Below are 19,066 nucleotides of genomic sequence, written 5' to 3' on the forward strand. Positions count from 1 at the left end.
TGTTTTCAGGAAAATTATGTGCAGGCCTTTCAAGTCAAATTGCATTTTTAATGACCCGGACTACTATTGATCTGTTTATGATCATTATTTCATCCCAAATGGTTCACAATGAGTTCAGCCAGCAATAGTGTCAAGTTTGTCTTCTGCACAAGCTGTACTTAAGTCGCCGCTCTTCTTTACATGCTTTCGCAATGCTTTCCGTAGAATGAGGACAAGATCCAAGGGGAGGTAAGGCCGCAGGAAGGCAACTGGCTCATTTTCTGTTGGTTTGTGTCCATTTGTCAGATGTTCTGTGTTGTATTTAGTGCAGTTTTTCTCGATTATTTTCTCTTACACCACCCCAAGGAAGAAGAAAACAATTAGTGCACAGCCAGCACTCCACTGCAGCGATGGACTGAATCATTTGTTAAAAAAAAAAAAAAAAAAGACAATTTTATATATATATATATATATATATATATATATATATATATATATATATATATATATATATATATATCAGCTTACAAGCAATCCTAAATGTATTAACATGTTTTTAGTGTGGCCTGAAAGGAAAGTATCCTTAATTTCAGTTTTTATCCTTTATTGTGATTTTTTTTTCCTTCTAACGACTGTTTGTGACATAATCACAACTAAACTCACTTTTTTCCATAAATATGGATCGTGACAATAACGGTATAACGAGTGATCTTTGGTCCTCAGCAAATCCGCAAACTACGGCGCGAGCTGGAATCTTCGCAGGAGAAAGTTGCCGACTTGACCATGCAGCTGTCTGCCAACGTACGTATAACTGTGACAATTGACTTTGTCATTCTCCTTCTAAAAGCATAACAACTCCTCCTCCACCTTAACACGCTGCTTATACAGACCTCTGGCACATTGGCTGGTTATACACTGGTTCAGGTGACACAATTCTATTTTTTTCCTCTGTCAAGTAGCACACTTGGGAAATAAGTCATGGCAGAATGAAGAGAAAAAAATGTCACTTCTGATATGAATTAATTCGAAGGGCAAGACTTTGAAACACATATCTGCTCATATTACCTTGATATGCTAACAATAAAATATTCAACAATAATATTCGATATAAAAATAAACGCAATATAAAACAGCCTCAGAAATTACGTACATGGCTGCTCCAACGCAACTCAACTTTATTTTTAGTACACTATAAAAACAATCACAAGTGCAGCACATAGAGTACAATTCAGACCTAAAATAAAATGGGCATTATATCACTTGGTCCTTGCATTGTACATCCAGCTAACGTCTCTTTAACACTGAGCCGCTTCCTTTTTTGATGCTTGACACTTTTTTAACTAACATGGCTGTTGATCATTACACCTGCTTGTATATGTGTCACCCACTGAGTGGGTTATTCCCACGCCTAACCACCAATGTCCTCTCTTTTATTCTCTTGGCCGCTAATTGATTCACGGACTTCCTGCTCCTCGCCGCCTGCCCCCCCTCCCCTACCCGCTAACCGGTCACTGCTGCGGATGTTGGGTGTAGCAGTTGGGCCAGGTTTGTTGGACTCCAGCTTGAGTCAAAAAAATGCTTCTCAAATGTAAATGACACACTACTCTCCAAAAGCTAGAGACATTGAGTTTTTGCTTGAAACTTCAGAATGAGCCTAAAATGCACTATGAACTTCAAAAGTTAACTTAATTTGACCTTTTCTAAACTTTTCAACCTATTTAATGTGTCAGTACATTTGGCCCAGCTTGTGATTTTCTAATTCTGTTCGAATTTGTATTCAAACAGCCCTTTGCATTATTCCGTTAACAGTTTTGACAATTGCTCAAAAGTACTTTGCCATTGGCTACAACAGAATGTGCTCACACCAGTGTCACAGAATCATTGGTAAATCGCAACAATTCTGAATGCTAACAAGTTGACATCTTTGGAAATGTTCATGGATCGAACGAATTTTCAGCACCTTCTGTCACGCCATCCACTGCTGTTCTATACGCATTTTTCCTCCCTCCTGATGTCGAAAGTGATTTTTTTGAGCTTGTGGACTTGCATGTGGGGATCTGAATTGAACTCTCCGTCCATGTCAAACAGGCTAATCTGGTCGCAGCTTTTGAACAGAGCCTGGCGCTGATGACAGCTCGCCTGCAGACCTTGTCAGCTTCTTCTGAACAGAAGGTTGGTCATATGATTTCATGTAAATAAGTAGCAATTTTAGGAAAAAGAAGGAAGGTAGTATCACCGTGTATCCAACATAGGGTTTTACCTCCGTTCAGGATTCTGAGCTGAACGACCTGAGGGACACCATTGAGATTCTGAAGACTAAAAACACAGAAGCTCAGGATATCATTCATGATGCTCTCAATAATTCCGAAATCGTGTCAAAAGGTAAACAATTTCTAATATCTGTATGTGAACCAAAACCTCTAGAGCTGTCCAATACTTAATGTGTGTTGTGGTTTTATTTTCTTCAGAACTGCAGATAAACCGTCAGAACTCATCAGAAAGCCTCTCCAGCCTCGCCAGCAACACCAGCCACTCGAGCATGGGCAGTCTCAAGGAGCTGGAGGCCAAGAAGAAGAAGAAGAAGAGCTGGGTGAGGACACGTGCATCTCAGTCAAATAAACCATGGCAACTTTTACAGCATGAGAGAACCTACAGAATTTCCCCCGCATGTGTTCATGATACTGCTGTTAAGTAACACTCTTGTCTTCTCCCACATGCCGCCACACGTTTTTATTTTCAGGTGTACGAGGTAAGTTACGATGCTTTGTAAACCTTTCCTCTTGCCTCCCCCATTTGATTGTGCCCCTAAGAGCATGTTGTCTCAATGAACCACTTTCTTGAGACAGGTAAAACCACATGTTGCTACAATCTGCAACATTTGTAACCCTGAAATGTACGTCGAGACAATTGCAAGCCGAGAACCCCGGAACTGTGTATTTGGCGGATGTAAAGGAATGTCTATCCCTTCTTCTCTTGACAGTTACGCAGTTCGTTCAACAAGGCTTTCAGCAAGAAGGGCGCTAAGCCAACAGGGCCCTATGACGACATTGAGGAAATTGCCACCCCGGAATCGTCTGTACCACCTTCACCTAAAGTCAACCGTGACGGGGCTGATCCTCCGCCATCGTCCATGAAAGCTTCAACCTCTGTTTCATCATCTGGGTAATGCGCCGTCTCGTAAACATACCTGAAAATCAGAAGACAAAGTGGAATAAGTGTAATCCAAATATACGCAGGCTGTGTGAGGGAAGCGAGGCGGCAGATGATAAGGTTGTGTCTGACCTTCGCTCGGAACTGTGGGAGAAAGAGCGGAAACTTACAGATATCCGACTTGAGGCTTTATCCTCTGCCCATCAGCTGGAACAGCTGCAGGAAACCATGACCAACATGCAGGTGCACATGTTTTTTGCTTCATCCCTTGGTTACTACCACATATTGGAGTCCTGCTTCTTTACATAAGATCTTACTGCTAAGGTCATTCATGTGTCAACAGAAGACAGTGATCAATCTCAAGGTGGAGAACGACCAACTGAAGACAAGTAGCCTGTCCTCCTGCCCATCTCCTGGACCCTCCACCTCCGTCTCCCAGTCCTCAGGTCTCACTTCTCTATCACCACGCCATTCGGTTGCGGTGCGTGATGCCCGAAGAACCAGCACAGGTACATTTAAAACCCTGAGATGTCATCAATGACCCCGAGTCAGTCATTGAGTCATTGTTTCTTTCCGGCAGATTCCATGGATTACACCAGCCTATCGTCTCAGCGAGATGACCACCGTGTCAGGGTGGTGGCTTGCGTTGCAGATTTGCACGTCTTCAAAGATGTAAGTGTGCTCTTGATGGACGAACATTAGACACCATGATACATGCATCACGTGCCTTGCAGGAGGTGAAACAACAGAACTTCTTCCTCGGTACCGTCAGGGTGAACGGCAGGATGGACTGGCCCATGCTGGACTCTGCCGTCAGTCAGGCTTTCAAGGTGAGACAGCTGTTCTTTACGTACGACCTAGCCCTGGTGTAGAATGTGTAACCGACATGCTGACGTTTGCAAATCAGCTGTCGCATTTAATTTTAGCAAGCCGTAACTTGTAAAGAGTTGTTGGGAGCACAAGCGGTGATGGAAATACAGACGCGATAATGCCAAAGGGTCCCGCTGAAATCGTGTCGTTGACGTTTGAGGATTTTTCAATTGTGTGAATGATCTGCGAGGAATTTAGCACGACAGGGGCTCCGCTCCGCTCTTTATGTCGATAGTTTATGTCGATACTTAGACAACTTGGGGTTATGTCCTTAAGTCTTTTTAAATATGAAACCTATTCATCTTTAAGATCCATCAGGTTGAATGAATACAAAATGAATGTAGTCCCCGATTAGTCCCCGATTCCACTTCATTGTTGTGTCACTCATTCCAGGTTTATGTTGCTAAAGTGGACCCCACCTCCAGTCTTGGCCTTTCAACGGACTCCATTTACAGCTATAGCATGGGTCACATCAAAAGAGTGCTCGGAGGAGAGGCGCCAGAGACGCAGCCCTCTCGCTGTATGTCCCGAGGTCCCACCAGTATCACTGTGGCTCTCAAAGGTACAGGTACAATCGTGCACTTGAGTTTGGAATCATATTTTTAAAAGATGGTAGTTCATCTGCAGGACAAACAAGAACCAGAATTTGCGAGGTCAGCTAAAGTTTCTTATGCAAGCCCTCAAATGTGCTTGTTTTGATAAAGGTAAATCTTTTGATCCAAGGTTATCGGCTTTAAATATTTATTACACGTCTACATTTGGGCCTGCCTTTCATCTTATCTGTGCACTACGTTTCACTTTTATCAACTTTTCTTGTACTCCCGATATATATATCACTATACATGCAATATACATATATATATATTTTATATATTGGGTGAAGATTGTTATCAAGTGTAAAAGCAAAGCATCCTGTGTCTTTATCTTTATTCGTATCTACAAAATTTCTGTTCCCAGGTTTAAAGGAGAAGTGTGTGGACAGCCTCGTGTTCGAGACTCTGATACCTAAACCCATGATGCAACACTACATCAGCCTATTGCTCAAACACCGCAGACTCATCCTGTCCGGACCGAGCGGAACGGGCAAGACGTACCTGGCATCGCGGCTGGCCGAGTACCTGGTAGACCGAAGTGCCCGTGAAGTCTCAGATGGCATCGTGGTGACCTTCAATATGCATCGTCAGTCCTGCAAGGTGAGAGGAAAGCCAGTCACGCAGCCTGTTTTTCCTTTTTTTCTTTTTTTTAATAGCTTTTGAACATCCATATTTCATTTGTCTCCACCCAGGATCTGCAGCTTTATCTTTTGAACTTGGCCAATCAAATAGACAGAGAAACCAGCTCTTCAGAAAATCCTTTGGTCATCATCGTGGACGATATTCACGATCCGGCTTCTGTCAGCGAATTAGTCAACGGAGCGCTGACGTGCAAATATCACAAATGGTAATACGCCGCCTTATTTGCTATGACCTAATTTCAGGGGAACCAAATTTGCGCCCGGTTGAAACAGGAATTGGTCTCAAATGAAGGAGTGATTGTACCAAATAAATGAGAATACCTTTCTGACGTGTGACTTGGTGTCTTTCCTCAGTCCGTACATCATTGGAACAAGCAATCAGCCAGTGAAGATGACGGCAAACCACAGCCTACATCTCAGTTTCAGGTCAGTGGTGTCATTCCAACATCCAGTATTACATACTATGCCCAAGATATTCATGCTGTCTGACACAATCTCCTAATACCAGCTCTTTGAGTCTGACTTTTAACTTTATCTCAGGATGGTGACCTTCTCCAACAATGTGGAGCCCGCCAATGGCTTCCTGGTACGCTACTTGCACAGGAAGCTGATGGAGTCCGAGGACGAGCGAAACCTGACCAACGAGGACCTGGTCCGTGTGCTGGATTGGGTTCCCAAAGTGTGGTATCACCTCCATACCTTCCTGGAGAAACACAGCACGTCAGACTTTCTCATTGGTAGGATTACATGTAATACTGGAGGGAATTCAAGAGGTTGGCTTAAATATGTTCTGCCTTTGTCTCCTCAGGCCCGTGCTTCTTCCTGTCCTGTCCGGTCACGGTGGACGAGTTCCGGTCATGGTTCATTGATCTTTGGAACCATTCTATTATTCCCTATTTGCAAGAAGGAGCCAAGGATGGCATCAAGGTGAGAGACCTTCATATTATATGTATTCCTGCAAGTCTTATTACAGGCAGTGTTGCAAACACAATGGCCTCTTCAAAAGATGACAAAAGTGTGGTGGTGGTGGCGATGGCTTCCTTTTCAATTGCTGCCACTCTCTAGCTCCACGGTCAGAAAGCGGTGTGGGAGGACCCCGTGGAGTGGGTGAGGGGCACACTGCCTTGGCCTTCTGCCCAGCAGGATCAGGCCAAGCTGTTCCACCTTCCACCACCGAGCATCGGCTCCAGTAGCCCGGGTCAGGCTGACGAGGAAAAGTCCCACAAGGAGACCACGCCCAGCTCAACGGAATCTGATCCATTGGTAAGTGAGCTCACCTCATGACACCCGGCAAAAACTAGTGATTTTGTTTGAAACGGATGCGACCGTGTCTTTTCTGATATCAGATGGCAATGCTTTTGAAACTTCAAGAGGCTGCCAATTACATCGAATCACCGGACAAAGACGACCCCAGCCTGCCAAGACTGTGAACAAGTTCACAAAACACTCATTGTTACTCGTCTGCTGTGATGAAAGTGTACGGTGCATTTGGGAACACCCAGAAAAAGAAAAATGGTTGTAAGATCATTTTGAAGCATCATTCCTACAATGTAAAATTAAAAATCATAAAATAGTATTTGTCGCACTCGATGGAGTTTTGATAAATATATACAGGGGGTCCATAGTTTACAACAGATTTCCATTCCTACGATGGCTAAGTAACCCAAATGATTGTTATTCAAAATGCAACTGTAGTCTATCATTGTTGTATCGTGTGTTGGGACCATTAAAATCAACGACCCTCTGTATATATTTACATGATTCACTTCAGGTCCCTTGTCCACCCCTTTGCCCTCAGTCCTCTTCTCAGTAGATTGGTGCTAATAAAGCCAAACCACTTCAGGTGATGCCAAAACCAGCACACCCTCGCAGCACAGTGCGGAGATACATTGTGCTTGTCCATTGAAGCTGTCCTGAAATTCAATGCAGAGGTTGAAAAAAAAAAAAAAAAAAAAAAAGAGTATGACAGCACAGTGGAAGTTGCTGAAGTTCATATCTGCTGCTTCTGTCTCTCGAAGCCAAATGTAACGCAATGCAATCCCTTGACTTCCCAACCTGTGCAGGTGAAAAACAAAGATGCCTTAAAGAAGAAAAAACTTCATTGGTGCTTACGTCAGCTTAGCTCCCTCCATTAGCAGCTTTCGATTGACTTTCATTTTCTGCTACTCTTCCTTATTTTGAACTCGCACGTTCATATTTACGTATGAGGTAGAAAATGTTGCTGTCATACTCTCTTTTTTTCCCTCCTCTCTCTGCAACTCTTTTAGCACTTTTTTTATTTCAGCTGCTTAACTTCGAAACTCATACAATATCACCTCTGCTGCCATGTACAGTATAACCTACCAGGTATTACGTTCACAATAACTCCACCAGCAGGAGGAAAATGATGACACAGTTTGATTCCACTTCCTCCACACAAGGAATGGTATCGCCACACAGAATTAAATATTGTGAACAATAGAAAGATGTTAACTATTTCTAAAAGGTTAAAAGCAACTGTGTTATTCTTAAAAATTAAAAACAACTAAGCTGGACTCAACAATTACTGTACTGCATTTAACAAAGTTTACTCCACTGTAACATTATGCAAAGTGATTATTTGACTACACTTACATAGATATAGCTGTATTTCTGTGTGGCCCTAAAACTCTTTCCTAAGTGTTGAAGTTACTTACAGCCTAATGATCACTTACTGTATGTGTGTGCAACCCGAAACCATTGTCCCAAATCATGTCTATAGGTACGGATGATTCTAGAGACAGCAGTCGTAAAGGAAACAAATTAATTAGCCATTAAGAAGAGAAGCAGCTGGTGAGAATGACTCTAAAGCTACCTACAGCCACTTCATCGTCCAATCACATCATGCACTTCACCAGGAGAATCTTGAAAAAATAAAAATAAACGTTGCGTATTATTCACATTTAGGTACGTTTGGTGCTTTTTAACGTTGTTTGCTGTGGAATATTACGCAATGATTCAGGGTAGTAGGTTAGCCAGATTGTTAACGCTAAATAGATTTTTAGAGTAACTTTTTCAAAGACACTTAAGACATTGTACCATGTGTATGACCATGTTCATGTTGCGGTATTTGCAGATGGCCCCAAAGTCAGAATCATTTTGAGGTGCTTCGTCTATTTATTTTTTGGTGCTTATCATATAGATTGTCTCTACAATAGTAAATGACTGTATTACGTAAAGCGCGATACACACATAGCAGGCTTAAATTATGTGTGTACCCTGCTTTAAGGATGTGATGTTGAATGAATTTATCGTGAACTGATATCCCATCAATGAATGTCCAGCCACCATTCCATAAATTAGATGTAAAGTTAAAATACAAAGAGGAATTTCACCCAAAATATGGGCTTTAGATTTTTTTTGTAAATATGTTGGCCTTTTACCCTTAAAAAAAAAAAAAGATACCCCCCTTCCCCCAAGTCAAATGCATTTCATCGAGCATTTCATCTGATGGACTGGTTGTTGTGCTTGTCTATGTGTAGTAGCCGTGAGTGGTTTTGTATGGGGACTATACAGCAACTTAATTCGGGAGTGAAGGGATAACCCGGTGAGCCTTAAATTGGTGGTTACGTCAGGGCTGTTGTGTAGGAAACAGGGTAAATCGATCTAGTCTGAAATAAGGGTTGAGATCTCCATTTGAAATTGAACCTTTAATTCTAAAATGGTTGACAAAAGCACTTCGAATGGGTCTAAGCCCAAAAAACCAGATGGAGGCCTACAGGTTGCTGTATAGTCATATTTTTGGAGAAAGTCGTCATTGACTGAACAGCAAATATCGGAGTAAAAAAAAAAAAAAAGTTATGAGATTTCTTGAAATGTTAAGGATTATCCTGTGTTGTAAATGCATGTAAACTTGCTTTGTGCCAAAAAGGAAGGTCATTTGTTTTCTTTCTATGACTCCGATATTTGATATTTCGTCTTCTTTTCTAAGAATCCTTTATAAAGGTTAAGTTCTCTATTTTATACGAAACGTCATTGTAAAGACTGTAAATACGGCAGCGTTCTGGATGCTTGGCAGAGAAAAGAGTTCCGAGTTGCGTTTTGATTCAAAACGTTTCATGAAAAGCGCTTGGTTGGCTCCACACCGCACATCCACCACCCAACCGTACAACCAACCACTGTTTGTTCAAATCAATAAAATACATGTTATATTTCATCACTTGCTTCTTCTCTCTTCATTCACCAGTTCAAGCTATTGCTATTAATCCGAGCGCAGGCATCTCAAAAGTAATTTAACTCATTCAGTGCCATTGACGGTTATAGACGTCAAAGATATTAACTGGGTTGGCAGTGAATGGGGGCCGCTAGTCAGTCTGAGCTGCATCAAATATTTCACATGAAAAGTTCAAGTATGAAAAAAAGGGTACTATTTTTAAATAATGTGGAGAAGGTTGAATTTTGATGAACAATATTTTACAGTGTAGTTTTCTTGACTAGATTAATTGCTTTAACACTTGGTCTATATTTGTAGCTAAAAACTTTATTCAGAGTTATGCCAAGTTGTGCCGAGTTGATCTGAGGTGTCGATTCCGCCCATCCAAAAGGGGCTGTGCCTGTCTGTCTGGAGGTCTATATAATGCTCCTCTCCAGTGCAGACCTCGGCGTTGGACACAAGCTAAGGATTATTTTCTGTGTGTGTGTGTGTGTGCCACTTGGGAATTATCTACCATATAGCTGTCATTATGCCGGCCAAGCCTGCCCCAATTAAGAAGAAACCAGTCAAGAAGGTGGAAAAGGCGCCGACGCCCACACCTGAGCCAGAGGCGACCCCTGCCCCGACTCCCGATCCAGCCCCGGAGCCCTCCCCGGTCGTGGAAGCCCCCCCGGCCGAGTCTGCCGCTCCGGCGGAGGGGGCGCCGGTTGATGCACCTGTTGAGGACGCCACGCCTGCTGTGGAGGGCGAGGCCACTGCTGCCACCCCGGTCGAAGGAGGTGAAGCCGCACCAGGAGACGGTAAAAGCTTCAACTTAAAGGCTTTATTTGAATTATTTCACACCTGTGAAGATGCTGGTTGTTCTGCGCTGTTGGGATCCAGTAAAGAAAATGCTTCTGTGTTTGGCATTATACTTGGCAGGGATTCTCAACTGGTGGGACAGGACCCAAAAGTGGATCACGGACGGCTATTAAAAATCATTAACACTGTGTTACATTTAAAAATTAGCCAAGCATACGCCCTCCCTTCCAAAAAGGCACTTTATTTAAAAAAAATTAAACAAGTGCTTTTATAAGAATAAATATGCTAATGAACACAACAAATATTCTAGATGTTAATGAGCCAAATCTTTGTTAATGTTAGCTGAATCACGTTTTTACTACCCCCTAACTGTTATTTAATTTTATTATTTGTTTTATTGTAGAGCGACAAACTTGTCACTTGAGCATTTATTAAAAGTAAACTCCCCGCCACCATAACACCTCGACAGATGCTGCGTCTTCTGTTACCCACACCTGCCCGCCAATGACGCAGTCATTTTTTTTTCCACATACTAGCATTTATTAATAGCTGCCACACTGCACAAACTAAACTCTAACTGATATTAGATATTTCAAATCAATGCCAAATATGTTGAATATTTGTCCACAAAGATATTACCTCTTGAGATTTTATGACTTATCTTTAAGTTTAGCTTAAAATACTGCATGTGCCAGTAAGTCAGGAGTATTCATGAAGACAGCTATTTTTATTTGTTTGAAGAAATTACCAAGGCTGGATTTGGTGACAAATTGGCTTGCAAAAAAAAAGTGTGATTGGCAAGTGTTTTTAATTTTTTGCTGTTGTTCTGCTGCTTACAATCTTGCCTGTGCCTGTACAGCTGAAGCTGCTGAGGCGCCTGAGCCCGAAGAGCCGAAAGCACCTAGTCCGCCACCACCTCCACCCAAAGGTAAACCATCCTATCACATAACCTGCTGCCAAACAAAAAGTCCATTTCATAAAAAACTGCCCAAAACATGACTTTTTTTTATTGCCGTCTGTAGAGCCCACAAGCGCCCCGCTGGATTTGTTCGTGGAGGACAAGAACGACACTTCGGTGACGATCATCTGGAGCCAACCGGAGGTTATTGGCCTGTCCGGCCTAGACGGGTACACCATTGAGGTGTGCCAGGATGGAAGTGAGTCTCAAGGTTGCACCAGGTCCGCCCACCGCAAAGCTGCCATGCCAGAGGTCACTCGGTGATATTTATACACCGCCTGGCCACCTGAATTTTTAAGTCACCGGTTGAAGTTCACTTTTTTTTTTTTTACCGTAGTGCTCGGCTCACAAGTTTACAGACATCTGCGGTGTTCAAAATTCCCGAAAGATCACACATTAAAATTGAATATCTACTAAAATGCATGATTTGATTCCTCTGATCCTGAACCTTATCCTTTCAGCTGAGGACTGGAAGGCCTCAAACGAAGACCTTCAGAAGTCCTGCCGCTACATCATCAAGAACCAGACTACCGGAGACCGGCTCAAGATTCGCGTGGTGGCCGTGAACGCCGGTGGACGAAGTCCGCCCGTGACCCACCCCGAGGCTGTTGTGGTGAAGGAGGTTGCCGGTAAGAGATTTTTTATTTTACAAAAATCCGATATTGATCAGAATGCCGTTTGGACTTGTAATATTTTTGCCTTGACTTTCACTGTGCAAAGGATGAGTTTTGCTCTCACATCTCAAATAAGGATCCAATAATTTATCATGCTAATTCCTGGGAACATACATTTTAGTGAAAATGACTTGTGTGACAGTGCTTGTGGCAGCCCTACACGTTTCGTTGAGCGTGCCAGAAATAGAAAGGATTTTATGAATCATTTCCTTCAAAATGGCCGCAAATCCGTGGAAAAATAGCAGAGATGTCAGTGGTCATTAGCGCGCTTCCAGGCATCCAGTTCGGGGGAGATGAATGGGGTCGACTGAGCCGTGGGCCAGCAGGTGGGGGTCCGTGGTATGGTGGAGGTTGAATTCCTGTCTTGGGGGTTGACAGTTCTCTGGTGACACTCAAATTTCATGACAGCCTCCGCCATGCTGTTTATTTTGGAAGGCGTCAAAGGTGTTAGGCGTTGATTTTTCAGCGCAGCTAATCCGTCATAAGTAACGCGATAAGGCGACTCGCCGACCAGCAATACCAATTATTCTCACACAAATCCACAAATGAGCGACCATTCACTTTGTTTTATGGATATTTTTTGTAGCTTCCAGTAAGCTGTACAAGTGCTATTTACAGTCCGGACAAATGCTGAACACAGCAGGTGGCTTCTGCCATGAAATCCCAGCACCATGTACTTACTCTATTTGAGATCTCAAAGTAGGCCAAAAATGTTGTTTGTTGGCATAATACTAATCAATGTTGTCGTTCTTTCTGTCACTTTAGTCATATTAATCTGGATATATTATTTTTGAGCCCAGTCATTAAATAATATTGTCCTTGTTTTCTTCACCGTTGTTTTGTTTCTAGATCGTCCCAAGGTGCGCCTGCCTCGCTTCCTCAGGCAGAGATATGTGGCCAATGTTGGAGACAAGATCAATCTGACCATCCCCTTCTCAGTAAGCTCTTTGGAGAACAGGAAGCGGCCTTACATGTCACCTGCCTAAAGCATGACGGTGTCCTCTAGGGCAAACCCAAGCCTGTGGTGAGCTGGACCAAAAATGGACAGCCGCTAGAGAAAGGAAGGGTGAACATCAGGAGCACGGAGAGAGACACCATCCTCTTCATCCGAGCGGCCGAGAGGGATGACTCCGGCGTCTATGAGATGTCCGTCAAAGTGGACGACTTTGAGGACAAGGCCACACTCACCCTGCAGATTGTCGGTACGTGGCCCTTCTTAGTATATTTAGTATTTTGTCTTTTTTTAATCTTTACCCAACAAAGGCCTCCAATCAAAATAATAGATGCCACCTTCAAATAAATTCTGCGTAATCTAAGTCAATGAACACCATGCGGAGAGAGAATGAACACTTACATTTTTCCTAAGCTTTTTTTTTTAAACAAACCTCTCAAATAAATGGAATTCTGGAATATAATCCAAATGTCTTTTCGGTTGATAGAGCTTTCTGGGCCTCCGGCCAGCGTAAAGATTGTAGACACGTGGGGCTTCAACGTGGCTCTGGAGTGGACGCCACCCAAAGACAATGGCAATACAGAAATCACAGGCTACACTGTCCAGAAGGCCGACAAGAAGACCGGAGTAAAAAAGCACGCCGGAAACCCGATCGGTTGATTCGCGTATATCCCAGAACCTGGAACCTGACGAGAATTGTTGGTGTGTCGACAGGACTGGTTCACTGTGATGGAGCACTACCACCGACTCAATGCCACCGTCTCGGACCTCATCATGGGCAACACCTACAAGTTCCGCGTGTTCTCTGAAAACAAGTGCGGAATCAGTGAGGAGGCGGCAGTCACAAAGGAAGAGGCCAAGATCGTCAAGACGGGTGAGATGATTATTCGGAAACTTCAGTGGTACCTGCATTTCCAAGTTGCCAGATCTCAGTCATAGAAACAAGTACAAAATGAGAATACAGAAGACGGGACTATGACTTGCATTACTCACTAGTTCATAACCCTTAAAGGCAAATATCCAACACACAAGTCAAGGTACCACTGTAATTTAAATTCAAATCATCTAAGGCACCAATTGAGCGTTATTCCCGGCTTCTTTCTCTGAAGGAATTGAGTACAAGACCCCAGAGTACCAGGAGCATGACTTCTCGGAGGCGCCCAAATTCACCACCTCTCTGGCCAACCGAGCCACAACGGTGGGCTACAGCACCAAGCTGCTGTGCTCCGTCAGGGGATACCCCAAGGTATGCCCCATTCCGTTTTTCCCCCTGCTGTTATTAGCTTCGCCTGATGAGTTGAATTCTGTGGCATTGACATACTTTGTAGCCGTGATGAGGACAGGGTTAGAAGAGGTTGGGCTAAGCCAGGCACATGTGTGAAATTCCCAGGGGGCTGTCGCTATTTCAAAACTCCAAAACGGGCGGCGCACCCATCCATAACTCAAATAAAAACCACCTCCAAATTCACATCAAACACTGGTAGTCGGATCCCGTGTTCAATTATTTTATTTTGCGTCCAAACCCCACATAAACCTTTTTTCCTCCCCTGCAGCCCAAGATCGAGTGGCTGAAGAACCAAATGGTCATTGGCGACGACCCCAAATTCCGTCAGATGTGCGTGCAGGGCATCTGTTCCCTCGAGATCCGCAAGCCGGTGAGCTTCGATGGAGGTGTTTACACCTGCCGAGCAAAGAACAACCACGGCGAGGTCATGGTCAGCTGCAAGCTCGAAGTCCGACGTACGTATATCATCAGACATTCCTTTTGGGTGAGGTTTTTATGCCAACTAACAAGGTGTCTTTGTTACAAACAGAGCCCGTTGTTGTAGAAGCGGAAAAGAAATAGGCAGTCTTCATCATTTGCACAGGTAAGAAACAATCAATTTGGAAAGACTAACGGCAGAAAGTATAAAAGATATCAATTATGGCTCACTTGCATTTCCATGACTCAGCATTAGCAACATTCTCAGTGGACATATACATTTTATTTATTTTAAGATTAAGGCTGGGTTGTTTCATTTTCTCCACACATCAAATGCCTTCAAATGTGTCTTGGGATTTATGAAGCTAATCTAGGCTAACACCTGTTTTGCTTATAGTTACCACTATGTGTGTTCAATTCCCAAATTAGGAGCAGAGGGAGCAAGGCCTTCGCAGTATAAGGTGTGTGACACTTCTAGCTCGGTCTAAAATTACACCTTCCCTTCCATCAACACATTTGGTTAATTCAAATACATTTTCTACCCTCTACAGGACAGTTATGGATTCCTTGAAAGAACATGTACAGTATAAAGGGCTGATGACGCCAAACATAAAAAGCCATTGTCTTTTCCCCCCCAAATAACAACAAACAAACTATACATATTTGTGAGAATGAATCATTTGGTTAAATTATCTGCTGCTATTTTCTAAAAAAAATAAAAATAAAAAAGGAAAGCTAAGCTAAGAGATGCTTGCAACGTGAATCCCTATATTTGCTAACTGAACTAATCATGTCTCTAAATAAACATTGTCTGGTCATTTTTCTCAGTGATGTTTTCTACAAGCATTACATCACCCACCATTCTAATCTTGAATTTATCATAGCACCCACGTTTACCGTCTATATAGGGTTTGAGTTTGTTTTGAACAAACGTCCAGGCTGGTCCACCACTGCTGAAAAGAAATGATCTTGGGTCACCATAGCAACAAGAGATGTTATTTTCCTCATTATAAGCCAACATCCCAATTATTTGGAGTTGAGGATTTTATGGATGTCAGAGACTGCTCAAATGAGGTGATTTAGGTTCACCTAGCAATTATTTTCCTCATTATAAGGCTCCTCCAACTAAATGCTTGGTGGCTCTTTGTTTTTAAGTAAACTAAAAAAATTAAATGCCATCAGTCATTTTTATTTGTAAGAAATAAAGCCCCTCCTTATAAATAGAGACCTCATTCAAATACAATTGATTAAACAACTAACACTGTTGTCCTGATTATAAAGTCAAGTCAAACGCTAAATGATTCGGATTCAAGTATGTCAGGGCCTCGTGTCCTGGCTGGTCTCCCACTTTAACAGACTGTTTAGAGTGCGTAATTTGCCATCATCATGTGGGGTAGCCGTTACAGGATCACTGTCTCCTAAAACCAAAGTGCATGTTGACTAATTGAAGAGCACGCATTCACTGAATTGCTGTTGGTCTAAAGAACGCCTTGGCGGCCAGCTCTCTCATATGGCACTGGTTGTGCAGCTATGCGGCCATGGATATAGGGCATAGTGATGATCAGGATATGCATGAAGCCGCTCAAACAAGTCACACCCACGCTTCCATTCTGATCATTTTTACGGAGTAGGTAGTCACATTAAAATAGCAGTTTATGTGCAGAAATGTGCACTGTTATGTAGCGCCCTCTAGTGGTACAAAGAAACATGAGAGAGTTGCCTGGATTTGAGGAAATAAATATACCATCTTCAAGTAGAAGTCAGTATGTGGTTGATTTTTAAAAAAAGCAAATGAACACCTGGGTATATCTGGGGAAAATCTTTGTTCCACGATTCTTTTTAAATGCGTTCCTTCTCAACAGCAATGGATTCTACATTTCTCTAATTTCAGACATGTTCCTGTTTAATTCTCCCTCATGCAGTTCTGAATAAGGCAGTATTCTCTCACTATGTGACCCCATTGAAAAAATCAGCATCCAAGGAGCGAACACATATTCCTGGTTTCCACCCAATTGCAGCGCACTTACAGCCCATGTTACCCGGAGGAAAACCCACACAGGCACGGGAAGAACATGCAAACTCCACTCAGGAAGGCCGGAGCCGTAATCAAACCCGCAACCTCCGCACTGTGAGGCAGACAGGGTAACCAATGCTCCAGCGTGCCGATAAGAGTTTTTAAGACGGTCAATTTAGGCTGATGAAGCAGCTCATCTGCTGGGGCCGACATTGGGCATGCGACCACAAGTGATGATGCGATGGACATCTGAGAGGGTCTTGGCAAGCTTCCCGTATGGGATTTAATTCGCATAATGGTGGAATTGGCTCTCACAGTGGGCAATGCGTCATTGACTCTCATTGATTGATGTTCAGCTCAGCTGGATGGACTTCCATCGGGCCGACACTTGGACAATCATCTGAATATGAGGCTTGGTGAAGCACCTTGGACACCATATGCTGTAGATAAAGCGCTTTAGCGCATTCCATCGAGCATTATTTTTCCCTTTTTGTATCATATCGAAAATTTAGTGACTAACTCATTGGAGTTTATTTGAACTCCTTGCTTAAATGGTAAAGGAATAGCAAATGTGGATTCCCTAAATAGTTTGATCCAATCCTTCTGTTGTGATCTTCATTTTTTTTCCCCCCCAATACAAACATCTTCACCAAGAATCCATACGGCATATGTGTACTGTATTCCCTGGTGGATGCCACAGCACTTAGAGCATGCTCCAACCAAGGGACTCGTGCTGGGTATTGATTTCAGATGCTGGAATGAATGACACTTCATTGCAGCGATTTAATTAAAACGGCGGCATAGATTCTTCAGACGCAAATGGTAACTAATGATTGCTTCGCTTCCCAATACGACATTAAATCAGAGCTTTTTTCAAATGAGATTTTGTTTATTTTTATCCCTTGTGTTTTTCCAATTGAAGATGTGTTTCATTGGATAGCAACACCATCAGTGTTATATTAAATGCGGAGTTGCTCATACTTGGGCTACAGCCTGGAGCTTTTCATTCATAGGGTGTTGTGATGTTAAATTCCCGGAACCCCCCGTCTCTCATTTAAACAGCTGAAAAGAGATTTACATATTTCTTTCATTAGCCTCTGGGGCAGTCATTAAAGTGCCCTATAAACTCTGCCTAGCAACAAAGGGCCATGGAGACATCACCAGGAAGTATAACCCTCTGAAGTTTCCTTTCTTTGCTTTTAAATATCATAACTCTTTTATTTGTAAAAGCTTTTAAATGTTGCACTGTATTTTTAGTTATGTCAGGCACACAGCGTTACCTTGTGTATGGAATGCTTTATATAAATAAAGCTGCCTTGCTGTGCTTGCTTGTCTTCACAAAGTCGTTATTAACCACATGGATGAATCACACATGGAGGTTGCGGAACTTTGCACCATCCCAGCTTTTGAGTATGTGACGGTATGTTTGGGGGAAATGAGATCATACTATTTCCGTTGCATTACTTTACACTGCAGCACAGCCACCACCTTTCTTCTTCACTGCACATCAGTGAACTCGTGTTCCTGCGTCCACACTCCCCGCACAGGCAGCAGCTGAACAGAGCTCTTCCCTCTTACTCTCCCTCATCTCCCTCTCGCTCTCTATCTCCCTCTCTCTTGCTGTCTTTTTGTCTCTCTCATCGATTGTCCCAGCTCAGTCAGCAGCATCTGCATGGGGAAGAAGAAGGAGGAGTAGGAGGAGGAGGATGGTGAATGCACCACATTGCTGGGAACTCCTCCTCCTGCTCTTTGACGGGCCAATGAACGAAGAGTGCCGGGAAATACAGCAGAAGAACGATGCCGACGTCTTGTCAGTGTGATGGAAAAATGTTGTGAGTGTTTGCAAAGCGTCTCTTGAGAACAGGAAAAAAACACGAAAAACTATCAAACATCGCAGGTGACTGGACAATGTTTTAGAGCCACAGATTTTTTTGGGGGGCATCTCCTTTTTTCCCGTATCTTCTCATCTTTGATTCCAGGTAAGACGAGTCTCAGAGGCTCCTAACCTCATTACAGGCACAATGAGACAGAATTAGGAAGTCATTATAGAAGATTACATTCTAATCTGCATGAGTGGAACTTTTGCTGCATGGGATGGTGGCTGAGGGTGGGGGCAAAGTGGGGAGGGGGTTGTGCTTGCGTAGCCTCATAGTCCTGCCTGCTGCAGTATAATGTTACATAACAAATACATACGTGTGTGGTGTGGGAAATAGAGCACTTTGTTTTGATTTATTCTTAATCAATGCAACTTTGTGAATGGAGAGTTTGGTCCACTCTAATGTGCATCTGCAGATGTCAAAAGTGCTAAGGCAGCATGAAGGAAAGGACGCCCCACGTCACGTTCACTGCACTCGTCCACCCCCCACCCCCACACTGAGCCCTCACACAATGTAATTAGCAGTTTAATTAGCGCATCATATTTGTGAGCTCCCTGTTTCAAATGATTGCAAGCAATTTTATGTTTGTGATCACAAGATGGTCCGAGGTTGCCTCTACACTCCAACAATTACTTGTGTATTTTTACAGTGTACAGTGGAACCATAGTCCTAACCTTTAGACTT

General features: G+C 43.0%; 2 protein-coding genes across 9 annotated transcripts in view; both read left to right on the plus strand.

Moving 5' to 3' along the window:
• nav1b (neuron navigator 1b) overlaps positions 1–9,399 on the plus strand; it is a 32,974-nt gene extending 23,575 nt beyond the window's left edge. For 6 of the 8 annotated variants that reach the window (XM_085924008.1, XM_085924004.1, XM_085924005.1 and 3 more), the window contains 17 exons: positions 703–780; positions 2,068–2,151; positions 2,232–2,361; positions 2,448–2,569; positions 2,960–3,141; positions 3,216–3,372; positions 3,473–3,638; positions 3,710–3,801; positions 3,864–3,959; positions 4,393–4,561; positions 4,957–5,192; positions 5,285–5,439; positions 5,588–5,659; positions 5,774–5,970; positions 6,042–6,160; positions 6,299–6,496; positions 6,580–9,399. In XM_085924008.1, the coding sequence (XP_085780134.1) occupies positions 703–780; positions 2,068–2,151; positions 2,232–2,361; positions 2,448–2,569; positions 2,960–3,141; positions 3,216–3,372; positions 3,473–3,638; positions 3,710–3,801; positions 3,864–3,959; positions 4,393–4,561; positions 4,957–5,192; positions 5,285–5,439; positions 5,588–5,659; positions 5,774–5,970; positions 6,042–6,160; positions 6,299–6,496; positions 6,580–6,663 (2,337 nt within the window). In that variant the 3' untranslated portion in view covers positions 6,664–9,399. The remainder of the gene's footprint in view (positions 1–702; positions 781–2,067; positions 2,152–2,231; positions 2,362–2,447; positions 2,570–2,959; positions 3,142–3,215; positions 3,373–3,472; positions 3,639–3,709; positions 3,802–3,863; positions 3,960–4,392; positions 4,562–4,956; positions 5,193–5,284; positions 5,440–5,587; positions 5,660–5,773; positions 5,971–6,041; positions 6,161–6,298; positions 6,497–6,579) is intronic. The other 2 variants (XM_085924010.1, XM_085924003.1) reach the window with 1 other exon arrangement.
• Positions 9,400–9,933: 534 nt separating this feature from the next.
• On the plus strand, positions 9,934–15,300 carry mybphb (myosin binding protein Hb). The gene is made up of 13 exons (XM_085924217.1): positions 9,934–10,204; positions 11,065–11,133; positions 11,228–11,362; positions 11,625–11,792; positions 12,687–12,775; positions 12,844–13,039; positions 13,277–13,416; positions 13,504–13,663; positions 13,899–14,035; positions 14,343–14,529; positions 14,604–14,657; positions 14,921–14,952; positions 15,043–15,300. Exons 1-11 carry the CDS (start codon positions 9,934–9,936, stop codon positions 14,633–14,635), a joined length of 1,584 nt encoding a protein of 527 aa, XP_085780343.1. The 3' UTR covers positions 14,636–14,657; positions 14,921–14,952; positions 15,043–15,300.
• Positions 15,301–19,066: the final 3,766 nt, after the last annotated feature.

The sequence above is a fragment of the Syngnathus leptorhynchus genome, chromosome 11 (assembly GCF_054491065.1).
Source record: "Syngnathus leptorhynchus isolate UIUO chromosome 11, UIUO_Slep, whole genome shotgun sequence".
NCBI classification, from domain to species: Eukaryota; Metazoa; Chordata; class Actinopteri; order Syngnathiformes; family Syngnathidae; genus Syngnathus; species Syngnathus leptorhynchus.